Below are 15605 nucleotides of genomic sequence, written 5' to 3'. Positions count from 1 at the left end.
TGCACAGATACTTGTATCTTTAGCGTTACTAAGCATTTGCGTGAATACTTGTGCGATTGCTCAGATACGAAAACTGATACCTTCACATATGTGCAGAGCCGGTTTGCAGCACCATTTCAATCCCCATCCAGTGTGACTTTGTTCAGTGGTTCAGATGCAATTTGGGTGTGAATTAAAGTGTATGACATTAAAAATCACACCTGAACCGTGCTGAAAATCATACTGGACTCTTTGAAATTGGACTGTGGAGGCCTGCACATATGTGAACTGGCTATATAAAAAAACACTTTTCAAAACACATCCAATAGCATATTTGTGAACTGGGACTGAAAATGGATATCGGTAATTGGTATCGGCGAGCTTTTGAGAATAAACTGGTTTCAGTGCTTCCCTAATGCACATAGTTCTACAGGTGCGGACATGGATATTTGGAAAGCCTAGTCGGCTAAACCTGTATTTGCACATTTACAGACTGCAATAGTTAGCCAAACCAGCTTTTAAAGGCTAAGTTTCAGGAAAATGTTACATATTACCACCCTATTTCGGGTGTAACTCCTTAATCGCCCTTATCACCTCCCGAGTCACCCCCCCCCTTCCCATGACGGCAAGCGGAGATAATCTCAAACGCAGCCACTGTTGCATGTTGGTAGATTGACTTCTGTACAATAAACCTGCCCATACTTGGATCGAAATGTGTCCAATCTCTGCAGAGCCAGACGAGATTTTAACCATGTATGGCCAGCTTTATTTGTGTGAAAAGTTTGCAGCCTCGAGTGAGACCAGCATTGACACAGATGTGTGTTTTCTTGGTTCAGACTGCTCAGTTTACATTCAAATCACACAGACGTCAGAGGTCCTATGTCCAACACCTGTTTTACCAGCCCTGTTCACATCTAGCTATTCTTGTTGTATGTTTATGGGGAGTGTCTTTCTTGTAGTTCCTATTCTATCAGGTAGAATGTAAGTGAGAGGGCGGAGAAGTCAGCCATATTTTCTGTGAGGATTTATAAATTCTGCTGCAAAACCAGGCTATTGCTCCTTCCCACATGCAGCGGTGGGATTGCAAACACATAGCTTGTAAAAAGCATACGTGGGTTTTGCTGGCAAAAAAATATGCATTTATTTTGATATTAAAAGCCGTAACTTTAAAAAAATTGTGAACGCCACTATAAAATCGCCTATTAGAATTGGGCTAAGTAATCTTGCTGTTTTTGCTTCAATTAGCATGCAGCCTAGAAGAAAGATCTTTGCAAGCATATTAAAAACACTATACATGCTGCTTAAATACCACTGTCCTTCATCAAACTAAGCTGCAGCATTCGAGACTTTTGAAAACTGTCCACAAACCCTCAAGTGTTTTTTTTTATCTCACAGAGCATATGTAGTGCTGTTTTAGGTACTGCGGAAGACACTTAAGTGCAAAGATGTGTGTATGTATGTATATGTATATATGTATATATGTATATATATATATATATATATATATATATATATATGTGTGTGTATATATATATATATATATATGTGTGTGTATATGTGTATATATATATATATATATATATATATATATATATATATATATATATATATATGGACTACGTTTTTATGAAACTTCCCCTTTCCTTGTAAACATGGTTTCTGGTTTAACTTGTGAGCAGCGCCACCTATTGTCTGCTCAATCAAACTGCAAAAGACCAGCAAACTATCCAAAACATAATTTAATTGTTTAGGCATTAGTAAAATATATGGAGTATATATTATGTTTTTTTTTTTGTAAAGTAATTTCCAAAACATGAGACATGAAGTCCCTGATTTATGGGTCACAAACTATTCCCAGGGCAATGATATCACTCTGTGAGCTGCATAGGTTCTGCTTCAACATTTAGCAGATAACATTATGCTTAGGAATAAGCGATTGCTTTGATCTGGGATAACACACAGGGACTGTGACAGATTTCCTTTAATTTCGCTATAGCTGTTCTTGTTTTACTGACATGAAAGTTGTGTTTCTGTTATGTGCTTACAGTTCTTCTCCTGTTTCTAAAGGTTCTATTATAAAGACCCATGGAACGTTGGCACGCAGCAGCAGCATGTGTCGTCCTCGGCGTAGTGTTGTTCCACCTTCCCCCCAGTCTCAGCATGTTCTGCAGTCACCCGATCCAGATATTCTGTCTGTATCAAGCTGTCCTGCTCTGTACCGCGAGGAAGAGGATGCCATTTATTTCGTAGCAGAAAATCAGTGGTATGAGATATTAAGTCACCCTAAAATGCATAAAAAGTAGATTGTTACAGTGGGGAAAATTTGACCCCCTGCAGATTTTGTAGGTTTGCCAACTTACAAAGAAATTAAGAGTAACTTTTATTATAGGTCTATTTTAAATGCTGGAGACAGAATATCAACCAAAAATCCAGAAAAAAACGAATGTTATAAATTGTGTTGCAGTTCAGTGAGTAAAATACGTATTTGATCCCCTACCAACCAACAATTATCCTGGCTTCCACTGACTAGTTACAGTATCTGCTACACAGATTAGTCCTGTCAATTTAAGGTGGTGCTCCTAACAACAACTTGTGTGTAAAAAGACACCTGTCCACAGAATCGCTTTCTTCCATTAAAACCTCACCATCACGGGCAAGACCAAAGAGCTGTCAAAGGACATCAGGGATAAGATTGTAGGTCTCCACAAGACTGGAATGGACTAAAAGACCATCAGCAAGAAGCTTGGTGAGAAGCTGACAACTGTTGGAGCGATTATTTGCAAATTGAAGAAATATAAAATCACCATCAATTGCCCTCAGACTGAAGCTCCATGCATCATAGGGTAAGGCTGATCATGAGAAAAGTGAGTGCTCATCCCAGAACCACACAGGAGAGGAGCTGGTGAATGATCTCAAGGCGGTTGGGACCACAGTTACCAAACAAACCATTAGTAACACCATACATGAATTGAAATCCTGCCGTGCCCGCAAGGTCCCCCTCAAGAAGGTACATATACAGGCCCATCTGAAGATTGCCAATTAACATCTAAATGATTCAGAGAAATTGTTGTAGTCAGATGAGACCAAATTGAGCTCTTTGGCAATAACTCGTCTCACCGTGTTTGGAGGAAGAAAAATGCCGACTATGACCCTAAGAACACCATCTCTATAGTCGAGCATGGAGGAGGAAACATTATGCTTTGGGGCTTTTTCTCTACTAAAGGTACAGGCCGACTTTACTGCATTGGAGGGGCCAATGGACAGGGCCATGTATTAAAAAATCTTGGATGAGAACCTTCTTCCTTCAGCCAGAACACTGAAGATGGGCTGTGGATGGGTCTTCCAACATGACAATGACCCAAAACATACCGCTAAGGCAACATAGGAGTGGCTCAAAAGGCACATTGAGGTCATGGAGTGGCCTAGCCGGTCTACAGACCTTAATCCTATAGAAAATTTATGGAAGGAGCTGAAACTTCAAGTTGCCAAGCGACAGCCAAGAAACCTTTAGGATTTAGAGAAGATCTGTAAAAAAGAGTGGACCAAAATCCCTCCTGAGATGTGTGCAAACCTGGTAACCAACTACAAGAAATGTCTTGCCTTTGTCAACAAGGGTTTCTCCAACAAGTACCAAGTCATCTCAAGTCAAATACTTATTTTACTCACTGAACTGCAACTCAATTTCTAACATTTGTATTGTGTTTTTTCTGGACTTTTGATTGATATTCTGTCTCTATCATTTAAAATACACCTATGATAAACATTATAGTTTGTAAGTGGGCAAACTTATAAAATCTGCGGGGGATCAAATATTTTCCCCACTGTACATAAGTTTAAGAAGGTTGAAAAAGAGACAGGTCCATCCAGTTCATCCTATGTGTATGTGTGTATATTCCACTTCCTGAGAAATATATCTAAATGTTTTTTGATGTCGACACGCACAGCCAATAACCACTTCCTGCAGGAGGAAGTTCACAATTTAACTGCTCCAACGTTAAAGAACCCTTTCCACAATATGAGGTTACACTTCTCACCTCAAATCCTGGCCATGTGTCCTCTTCAGAGATCTTAGAATAAACGGTTCATTACAGTTAACCTTTGATATATTTTTACATTGTAATCCTATTCCCCACCCCCTTAAAGCGGTGGTTCACCCTTATTAACATCTTTTTAGCATAAAATTCGGCATAGTAGCGCGAGCTACAGTATGCCTGTCTTTATTTTTTTATCCCCGTACTCACTGTGCATTTGTAGATAGAAGATTACGACTCCCCGCGGGGAATGGGCGTTCCTATGGAGAGGGAAGGTGATTGACGGCCGGCTCTGGCACGTCACGCTCCCCGAAGACAGCCGGAACAGGTCTCGGCTCTTCATGGCGCTATACGGCGCCTGCGCACAGACTATGCGCAGGCGCCGTGAAGCGCCAAGTCCTATTTCGGCTGTTTCCGGAGAAGCGTGATGTGCCAGAGCCGGCCGTCAATCACCTTCTCTCTCCATAGAAACGCCCATTCCCCGCTGGGAGTCGTAATCTTTTATCTACGAGTGCACAGTGAGTACGGGGATAAAAAAATAAAGACAGGCATACTGTAGCTCGCGCTACTATGCCGAATTTTATGCTAGAGGGAAATTTTTTTTTTTTTTTTTATCAATAGGGTGAACCCCCGCTTTAAGTAGCTCTTCTCCAGCGGGAATTACTGTAATCTATGTAATTGATCTCAAAGCTGAGGTTCTTTTTTTCCCCTTATTCATTTTGTTGCCCTTCACTGAACTTATTCGAATTCAACATTTTTTTTCATGGGGATTGATGACCAAAACTGAACTATATATTCAAAATGATTGTATAAATCTATAATAATTTATGTAAAGGTAAAAAAAAAAAAAAAACTGCACCATTAGAGCACCCTGTTTTTTAGGACAGTGCTGCCCAACCATTGGCTTTGCTTGGCTCCTAGCAGTCTAACTCTTAAATCACAAGCTTGGCAATGGTTTCCTCGTGTATTTTATTCATAACTAGCAGTAGAAAGACAGATGTCATTTCATTGTGAATGGAAAAATGCATGTTTTCTGCTCACTGTCAAATCTACAATCTTCAGTTCTTTATTTGTATATCACACATTGTAAATAAAGTTATCGGTATAAAAACCTTTTAAGTTTATCTCCAGATGAACAGCTAATCACCTAGTTGAAACGCATGTATTGGAGCTATTTTGCTTGCCAGAGCATTTTTACTTTCATCTATTTGAGATGTACACAGCTGAACTGAACAACACAGCCAACCTATTCTCCTTCCCTGTCCAGTCTGTAATTAGACAGGGCTGTCCACCCCTCCGCACATGTCCCTTCAGCACACCTGATTGGCTCTGTGTGCTGCTGTACTAGGTATTCAAAGCAGTTAATTACAAGTCTAATTCAGGTACTTGGACTACCTGCATTAAAATTACAATTTATTATTTTTTAATACATACAGTAACTGGTGTTTGTTCTATCTGCCTGGAGCTCAGCTTTAAAGTGGTAGTAAAGGCTGTAATTTTAATAAATAAAATTCCCTGTTTCAAGTCAATGGCATAATGTGCTAGTATGCACCACGTACTAACACATTATGAAAGACTTGCCTTAACACTAAGCCTTCCAGCAGCACACTGTCACCACTGACAGGGTTTCTATCTTCACCCAGTCTTCTGGGTTTGTAGGTTTTGGATGTTTGCATGGCCAAGCTGTGATGGTATCACTCCTGCACATATACATGGGAGCCATGGTCATGGCACAGCTCTCTGAATGGATAGCATACTCAGTATGCTGTCCATTCAGAATGTAGTGCGCAAGCGTTGGTGACATCAACGGCTGCAGAAATCGTGCCTAATCTCCTAAACGGTGCTCATTTAGGAGATATTCACTGTACCTATAGGTGAGCTTTATTAGAAGCTTACCTGTAGTTGCAAGTCACCAAGCAGTGTTTACTACCTCTTTAAGTTCTGACAAATACATTTTTTCCTCCGTTATATCAAAAGCAGTTGCCAAATTGTCCTTCATGTTTCCAATCAGGATTTTTAGGCAGTTAAATGAATTTTCTATACATCTTTACTGTAGTAGTCTTTCAAATTGTCAAATAAAATAGCCTTGTGATGTGTTGAATAATAGTGTATGTTTTGGTGGTCTTTTAGGGAAGATACTGGCTCTGAATGTGATTCTTTAAATTCTTCTATTGGAAGAAAACAGTCTCCTCCTTCAAGCCTGGAGATGCAGCTGGTCAGTGCAACTCTTCGAAAGATCTCAAGAGAGGAAACCTCCTGCGAGGAGTCTTTATCTGCAGACTCTGCTTTAGCAACTGATACTTCTAAGACCTCTACGCCCGACGCTGTGGGTTTAACAGAAAGCCAGAGTATGGTTTTTAGCCCACCTAGTAAAGTATACAACGGTATTCTGGAGAAATCTTGCAGCTTACATCAGATTTCCAGTATTTTACCAGCCTCCAAGCCTCCCCACCCTCCCTTCACCTTCTCTCCAAATGAATGCAAGCCAGTTCAAGAGGTGCATGGTATTCCAGTACTTAAAACCACAACCCCAGAGCTTTCTCACAATGGAGAAAAGAAAAAGAAGTCTAAAATTAAAGTCCTCTTGAAGAAAATATCAAAGTAGGTCACTTGAAGGGAAGGGTAAAAGACTATAGGGGCGGCATAAGGCGCCGTTTTTATCCGTTGAAGAATGTAACTCCATGTTGAGTTTTGAAGACTGGATGGACCGATGGGATGCTCCAAAGTTTGTCTACTATTTTAACGACTGTGAAGGTCAAGCCAGCGATCACTGAGTTTTATTGGAAAGCAGATCCGTTTACAGTCACTTTTTTGTCTAATTTATTTCTGCTTATAAAGTTTTTAGTTACTATAAGGTTTTTTTTTTCTAAAGAAGCCACTTTGGACTTCCAAGCTTTTAATGGACTAATGAAGCCCGATTTGGGGCTTTACTCCCTTTTTCTTTTGTTTACTGGAGCATCTTCTTATCTTTCCACGGAGCTATGACATTTTACACCACGGACTAAATAACTAATTGCACTACAGTTTTTCCAGACTGGAAAACAAAAAAAAGGCTATTTGAAAGATAAATAGTTTAAGATTTGTAAAATGACAGATGAGGGTCTGTTTTCAATTTTAATTCACCTGGGTTTTTAAGTAGATCCTAAGAGTTTCTAAGCGATGTGATTTCCCTCAAAGGAACCCATACATTTTTGTATGGGGAGCTTTTGTGTAGATTCCCTACTTGTTACAGATTTGAGTCCTGCTGTAAGAGAGATATATATAGTAATTTTATTCCCAGGGCTTTCACTGTGATTTCACAGAGCTGCAAGCTGTATGATATATGTAGATATTATATAATAACAAGAGGACGTGCTCTTGATTCTATATGCAAGCCAGGCCGGTGGAACGTTGAAGCACTCAACGCGGTGCTTTAAGTGCGATTAATTTAGCAGGGGATTGTTTACAGGGAAAGGGTTACTGGATGTGCTGAACTTTCTGCTGTGTTGAAGCTGGAGGCATTTACTGTATCTTGGGCTGCCCCACTGATTCCATTAGCATGCAGGTGTGCAAAAAATATCAAAAACACGTTTATGGTTGTTTAAAGTGTTACCGCCATGCATTTTCATAGCTCAAACCATCATGGGTGTTGCTAACGTACTGTATGCCATAAACCTCACACTGCCCAAATGACTAATAACTGCAGTGGGTGCCCTTACTGCTCTAACTCATGTTTGTTTCTCTGCTCAAAGAGACTTGTACATGTTGTAACATAACTCAATGCCACTTTTAAACTAATGATACTTTTGCTACTAAAGACCTTGTACGTCTTACCCCATTTTGCCGATACTTCAACATTTTCTCTTGTTTTGCCTGTTTAAAATCTTAATCAGTAGATCTGTTACATTTCAAGATGTTAATTTTTTTTCCAATAAACTAATTTATTCGGTTTTTTGGTAGTGTTTTTTTTTTTTATTATTATTTTTTGTTCATCCAATCAGCCAAGATCTTATGTAAATGAAATTGAACTGATCCGAGAAGGAAAAATGTTCTCCTGAGATATTGCATTATACAGATAAGATTTACCAGGAAGGCACTGGTGATGTAGCTTTCCCATGATGCAGTTGTGAGGTCAGGGCTATATCACCAGTGCCTCACTTAACCAGGAAGTTGATAAACTTAAAGAAGTTGTAAAGGCAAACATTTTTTTTGCCTAAAATGAATGTCTTCAAGCTAGACAGACAGAATAGTGTAATGATTCTGTTAAAAAACAAGTAAATACCTATTCAATTCCTTCATCTATATCACCTCCGGTGTTCTAGTTTCTGTTCTCTCATTCACTTCCTGGTTTGCGACGCTCGTTCATGTAAGAACTACATTTCCCAGTATGAATTGCGGCACGCCCAGTAATTCACACCTCCTTGAAGTCTCTAACAAGTAGAGAGCGTCCTGCCGCACAGATGTAGTTCCCAGGAGGGGGTGAGCACGTTACTGACCACCGCAGTAAAGCCTCCCTTCACGGTGGTGAGTAACAATCAGACAAGCAGGAAGTGAACAGAGAAGAAATAGAGCAACTTCTGAGCAAAAACGAACAATGAGGAAGTGAAAAGAGGAATGTCTGCAGGTAAAGGATGCTTATTATGAAAAAATGTTTTTCCTTTACAACCCCTTTAAGTTAAAGCAAAACATTTATAATCGGTGTAGCTGATTTAAAATCTGAATGCAGAACTTGCCCGTTGATGTGATAGTTGGTAAAGGGGGGGAGAAAACGTCACACGAGGGTCGCTTTGACACAACAAGAGATGCACTATATTACCAAAAGTATTGAGACGCCTGCACACAAACTTTAATGGCATGGAGGTCACTTGAAAGGAAGGGGAAAAGACTGTAGGGGTGGCATAGTCTTAGTTCATAGGGTTCACAAACTTTAATGGCATCCCAGTCTTAGTCCAAAGGGTTCAATAGTGATTTGGCTCACCTTTTTGCAGCTGTAACAGCTTCAACTCTTCTGGGAAGGCTGCCCACAAGGTTTAGGAGTGTGTCTATGGGAATGTTTGACCATTCTTCCAGAAGCGCATTTGTAAGGTCAGGTACTGATGTTGGATAAGAAGGCCTGGCTCGAAGTCTCCGCTCTAATTCATCCCAAATGTGTTCTATCGTGTTGAGGTCAGGACTCTGTGCAGGCCAGTCAAGTTCCTCCACCCCAAACTCGCTCATCCATGTCTTTATAGACCTTGCTTTGTGCACTGATGTGCAGTCATGTTGGAACAGGAAGAGGCCAAACTGTTCACACAAAGTTGGGAGCATGAAATATCCAAAATGTCTTGGTATGCTGATGCCATAAGAGTTCCCTTCACTGTAACTAAGGAGTCAAGCCCAGCCCCTGAAAAACAACCCCACACAATAATCTCCCCTCCACCAAATGATTTGGACCAGTGGACAAAGCAAGGTCCATAAAGACATTGAGCGAGTTTGGGGTGGAAGAACTTGGCTAGCTTGCACAGAGTCCTGACCTTAACCCGAAAGAACACCTTTGGTATAAATTAAAGCAGAGACTGCAAGCCAGGCCTTCTTGTCCAACATCAGTACCTGACCTCACAAATTCGCTTCTGAAAGAATGGTCAAACATTCCCATAGACACACTCCTAAACCTTGTAGACATCCTCCCCAGAAGAGTTGAAGCTGTTATAGCTGCAAAGGATGGGCCAACTCAATATTGAACCTACGGACTTAGACTGGGATGTCATTAAAGTTCATGTGCATGTAAAGGCAGGCGTCCCAATACTTTCGGTAATATAGTGCATCTTGCTTTATGTCTTTTAAATGGTGGGTGAAATAGTGGGAGGAGGTGTAGAGGACATGCCTCTATAGGATTCTCTAAGACCCCTTTCACACGGGCGGTTTGCAGGCGCTATTGCGCTAAAAATATTGCCTGCAAACCGACTTGAAACAGGGCTTTCACACTGGAGCGGTGTGTCGGGGAAAGAAAAAGTCCTAGCCGCATCTTTAGCGCGATGAAAGAACTGTGTGTATACAGCTCCTTCCCCGCTTCCGCCCCCCTGATTTGGAGCAATGTCCCTCATTCGTCCCTCATTTTTGTCTGACAATGGGACATCGCGCCTATACTGCCGGCGCTTTGCGGTGGTTTTTAACCCCTTTTCCGCTGCTAGCGGGGGGTAAAACCGCCCCGCTAGCAACTGAATAGCATTGCGAAATTAGCGGTAAAGCGCTGCTAAAAATAGCGGTGCTTTACCGCCACCGAACCTCCCACCCCACTGTGAAAGAGACCTAAAGTGTTAAGCAGCAAATACTCAGATTCCTGCAGGCTGTGCCCTGCATTAATGTGGCATAGACACTGCAGTGGATAGTGGCATCTACTTTGTGTTGGAATGAGACCCTTGGTACTATTTTCCTCTGTTAATAATCTACCTTGTTAAGTGTTAGTATGCAAAAGGGAAACAATAACTCTCCAGAATAAATACCAGATCACATAAGACATGCGCCTGCATAGAAAAATGCGCACAAGGATGTGTCCAAAAATTGTACACAAAGGTGAGTGACAATTGAGAACATTAATGGGTACAAAACAACTGTCAGGGTAAACGAAACCAATATGGATCAGGTACCAAACAAGTACCCATAATAACAAGATGCGCATATATATATATATAATTATGCAACAAAAGGGTATATCCAAGTAAGTCACATTAATGGGGCACTACGGTCAATTAAAGCAGCTTTATTTGGGAAAAAAACACAATGTACAAAAAAGTAGGCAATAAGTAGAACCTACACCAATCATAAAATTATTCAAAAAGTCAAAGTTGTCTAAACGGGATCTCGCAGCTGCGTGAACCCCATACACACAATCGTTCCTGTGGCTCAAAAAGGGAAGATCCATGATGTAATAGACAAGGACTTCAGCAGGATTAAATCATGGTTGTAGATTGGGGCTATAAAGTCATGGCAATTCCAACTGAGCAAAATAACCGATCAAACCTAATTGGGCCAATATGAAGGCGGGTGTCGGGTCAGGGCTGACTGATGATAGGTGTAGTACTTTGTTCTTGCCACTAGATTCTTTTTTGTACATCACACTGGCAATAAATTGATTTGAGTACTTATTGATCAAGCTCCATACCGATGCTGACTACCCATCTACAGACAGAAGAAGAATCATAGCGTTATGGAGAAATATTTTATAGAAAAACGAATAATCCTGCAGTAAACAAATATAAATGTCATGCCTCCAGAAAGGACTTGTAGATTACACTCATTATTCAAGCCTTGGTGAGACAGAGATCCTAAACTATATATCCACCTTTTCTCATTTTAAAGGAGAATCGTGTCAGTCTCCTCCTCTTGTTGGTAAATTAAGTACATAAATGGCCTTCACTCTTACATCTTTGGGGTCATTTAACAGAACTCTGTAAAATGCACAGCCAGGGAACGTTCATTTTTTTTTCTTGATACTCGCAATGTGTTTGCCTAGTCTGATGTGGAGTTGTCTTTCCCACATAGATCTTATTGCAGGGACAACTTATTATGTATATTACTCTAGTTGTTGAACAGTTTATAAACTGCTTAACTTTAATCTTTGTAGTCCCATCAACGTTTGCGAACATATCTGTCTTATGGACATATCTACAGATGTGACCCTGTCCTCAGGCGTGCATTCCACATATAGGGGTAAGGTCTGTCAGACAATGTTTAGTCTGGGATTCTCTGGTGTTGTGATTGGAGGTTATGGGCTCTCCTTGCTATCATTAATGGTCGTGGGTCAACTATTTCCAAAATACGGGGGGGAGAATGTTAAAAACATCCCAATGTTTCTCCAGGATATCTGAACTATATCTACTAATGATCCTTGGGTGCTCATTTTTTCTTTAAGGCCCCTTGCACACTGGGGCGTTTTTCATGCGGTACAGCGCTAAAAATAGCGCTGCTATACCGCATGAAAAATCATGCCCTGCAGTGTTCAATGTGAAAGCCCGAAGGCTTTCACATTGAAGCGGTGCGCTAGCAGGAGCGCACCAAAAGTCCTGCTAGCCGCATCTTTACCGCGGTATAGGAGCGGTGTGTTCACCGCTCCTATACCGCGCCTTCCCATTGAAATCAATGGGAAAGCGCGGTATTAACCCTTTTTCGGCCGACTAGCGGGGGTTAAAACCTCACCGCTAGCGCCCGAATATCGCGGTAAATACGACGGTATAGCCGCGCTACAAATAGTGTGGCTATACCGTCACCGCAGCTCCACGCTGCAATGTGAAAGCAGCCTTAAGGCTATTTTCACAATTATGCAAATTGGATGAAGGTTTCCCAATTTGCATAGCAGGTGATTGTGACCGACTATGGGGCCAGTTCACTCATCTCCCCACCGGCTCCGGTGTGAATTGCACATCCTGTGTCCTGTGTGTCTTTTGGTCCATTTCCAGTCTGAATTTCAGCCCAAAAATTCAGGCTGGAATCGGACCTAAAACAGTGAATGGAGACGAAACAGACTCCTGCTGTAAGTCGCTGCGTGTTCCAGTGTCAAACCAACCTAAATTGGTTTCTTTTGAAGTGTTTTCAAGGAATGTCTGTCTCCCTATAACATGGCATATCCCTAGCCTCATCTCTGAAATCATGGTCCTTGGAACAGTTTCTCCTGATCCATAGGAATTGTCCGGTTGGGATGCCATGGATCAGGGATGATGGCTATGTGCCTGCAATAGTGTATTGGCTGCTGTCTCTTCTCAAAGGGTCTTTAGTAGTCAATTTAGTTCCCCTCAATGGCACAATTATATTACACACACCCCCCCCCCACCCCCATTATATAATACTGTAATAGAGTATAGGATTTTGCAACCACTTTAACTCGGTTCACACTGGGGATTCCTGACCGGCAGGGAGAGAAGAGAGCACATTACAGAAGACTTTTTTGTTGCCAAAATGAATATAATACCCAGTCTTATTTCCAGGGAAATGTGATAGATCATGGGTGCTAAACCTGCATCCCTCTGGCTGTTGCAGAACTACAAGGCCCATGAGGCATTGCAAGGCTGACAATTACAAAGGCAGAACCATGATGGTACTTGTAGTTCTGCAACAGCTGGAGGGCTGCAGGTTGAGCACGCATGATGTAGGTCAGGGATATGCAATTAGTGAACCTCCAGCTGTTGCAAAACTACAAGTCCCATCATGCCTCTGCCTCTGGGTGTCATGCTTGTGGCTGTCAGAATCTTGCTATGCCTCATGGGACTCGTAGTTCTGCAACAGCTGGAGGGCCGCAGGTTGAGCACGCATGATGTAGGTGATACGACATACAGTTTATACAGTGCTGGCAGCAGCTCAATTAGTACAAGAAATAGGCTGTTTGGCCCAAACTTTTAAAAGTGCTGTAGTTGGGTTATAATAATGCTTTAGAATGGTGTACTGAGGCAGCAATTGCAGAATGATGAATTTCTGAGGCCAACCTGCGTCACACCAGTAAGAACAAAGTGGCGGTAGTCTTGCTGAAACGGCTGATTAGCGGAGGTTAGGTGCTGTGCTTCTCCCAGTGAAGTTGGGCTTTATCATGGAATAAAATCTGCATTTCTTTTTATTTAAAGCAATATTAAACAAAAATGTTATACAGTATATTATAGCGTACCATGTCTTAGATGGGATGGCTGCATTCCTTTTTCTTTATTTAAGCTTCCTTCTGTTTTCATCTGGTGATCCAGCCAGTAAATGTTTTTTCAAAAGATCAAGTTCTTCATTGGAGTTCATCACTTACAGATACGAGACAAGACATGTAATACTAGCAGGGGTGCCTAAAAAGATCAGCTTTTATTTATGTAATACCTTTATCCCAAAAGGAAAATAACTGCTTAGATAAAGTGTTAGCTGGCGTTTGGTTTCAATATGTTGGGCTCCGTTCACAATTGTGCAACTTTGACACTCTTTCTTGCCCTCAAGTTACATGAAAGTAGTGAGAGAACCTTTTCAAAGTCGCTTAGATCTGAACGGGTTCCATTGAAATCAATTGGCTGCAGCTTGTCATGCACCTTTGTGTCCAAAGTCGTATTACAAGTTGCACAAGTGTGAATGGAGCCTTATGCCCTGTACACACGGTCGGAATTTCTGATGGGATAAAATCCGATGGAATTTTCCGTCGGAGTTCTGTTCAAGCTGTCTTGCATACACACTATCAGACTAAATTCCGACCGTCTAAAACGCAGTGACGTAAAACCCAATACGACGAGCTGAAAAAATGAAGTTCAATGCTTCCGAGCATGTCGACTTGATTCTGAGCATGCGCGTTTTCTCTGTCGGTGTTTCACACCGACGATGGGAAAAAAATAAGACGTGTTCTATTTCTAAACTACGACGGAAAAAAAAGTCAGATGGGGCCCACACACGGTCAGAATATCCGATGAAAAAAATTCTGTCTGACTTTTTTCATTGGAAATTACTATTGTGTGTACAAGGCACTAGTGTATTTAAATCTGCTAGTACATTTAAAGCGGAGTTCCAGGCTTTTTTTTGTTTGTTAAAAGTCAGCAGCTACAAAAAGTTTAACTGCTGACATTTAAAGCGGTAGTTACCCCTCAAAAAAAAAATTAAGATTAGATTCATGCTCATTTTGTCTAGGGGAATCGGGGAAACGAAGCAGTACTTACCGTTTTAGAGATGCATCTTCTCCGCCGCTTCAGGGTATGGGCTGCGGGACTGGGCGTTCCTTCTTGATTGACAGGCTTCCGGCGGTCGCATCTATCGCGTCACGATGTTCCAAAAGTAGCTGAACGTCGGTGCGCAGGCGCCGTATAGAGCCGCGCCGACGTTCGGCTTCTTTCGGCTACTCGTGACGCGATGGATGCGACCATCGGAAGCCTGTCAATCAAGAAGGAACGCCCAGTGCCGAAGACCATACCCGGAAGCGGCGGAGAAGATCGATCTCTACAACGGTAAGTACAGCTTCGATTTTAAAACAACTAGCCAATTCCCCTAGACAAAATGAGCATCAATCTAAGGGTAACATTTTTTATATGGGTGAACTCCCGTTTTAATAAACAGACACTTACCTGCCCCACGGTCCAGCGACGTGGCTGTCCCAGAGCGGCCATAGCCACAGTGGGCACCCGGCCGTGGCGGCTTTTGGCTGTGCTCTCCCAGTGGACAGGCAATCTTCTGGGACCTGTCGCATATCCCAGAAGATTGCTGAGAGGGAGGGGCCACATGGCGGAAGGAGGCAGTGGGACAGGAAGTCCCACTCAAAAATAAGTACCCACTCACTCCCCCCCCTCAAAAAATGGACATGCCAAATGTGGCATGTAAGGGGGCGAGGAGTGCTTAAAGCGGAAATTCCACTTTTGGGTGGAACTTGCTTTAAGACCTCGTTCTCCAAGACTGTCCATTCTACTGTGCAAAGGTGTTCCCTGTGCTCGTTCATACAGAGTGAAGGCACTCTAATACATGAGGAAAAGGAATGTAGCCACCTCATCTAATAATTGGTAAGCTGCAATTTATTACATTTTTGGGTTTAATACGGCTTTAAATATAATTTCTGGTTGCAAAAGTCACTTTTAAAATGAACTGTCGTAATTCTTCTGTATCCATCCTGTAATCGTATCTATGACTGCTGTCTTCCATGGG

The 15605-nt window shown here is 41.7% G+C and overlaps 1 protein-coding gene across 1 annotated transcript in view; it reads left to right on the top strand.

Moving 5' to 3' along the window:
- The window catches only part of STIM2 (stromal interaction molecule 2), a 116778-nt gene extending 108837 nt beyond the window's left edge, over positions 1-7941 (top strand). Inside the window, exons 11-12 of the mRNA XM_040335155.1 lie at positions 2047-2242; positions 6141-7941. Coding sequence (XP_040191089.1) covers positions 2047-2242; positions 6141-6615 — 671 coding nt within the window. The 3' untranslated portion in view covers positions 6616-7941. The remainder of the gene's footprint in view (positions 1-2046; positions 2243-6140) is intronic.
- Positions 7942-15605: the final 7664 nt, after the last annotated feature.

Source organism: Rana temporaria, chromosome 1 (assembly GCF_905171775.1).
Source record: "Rana temporaria chromosome 1, aRanTem1.1, whole genome shotgun sequence".
Taxonomy (NCBI): domain Eukaryota; kingdom Metazoa; phylum Chordata; class Amphibia; order Anura; family Ranidae; genus Rana; species Rana temporaria.
Note: the sequence above shows the minus strand (reverse complement) of the source record. Positions and strands in the feature narration are given on the sequence as shown.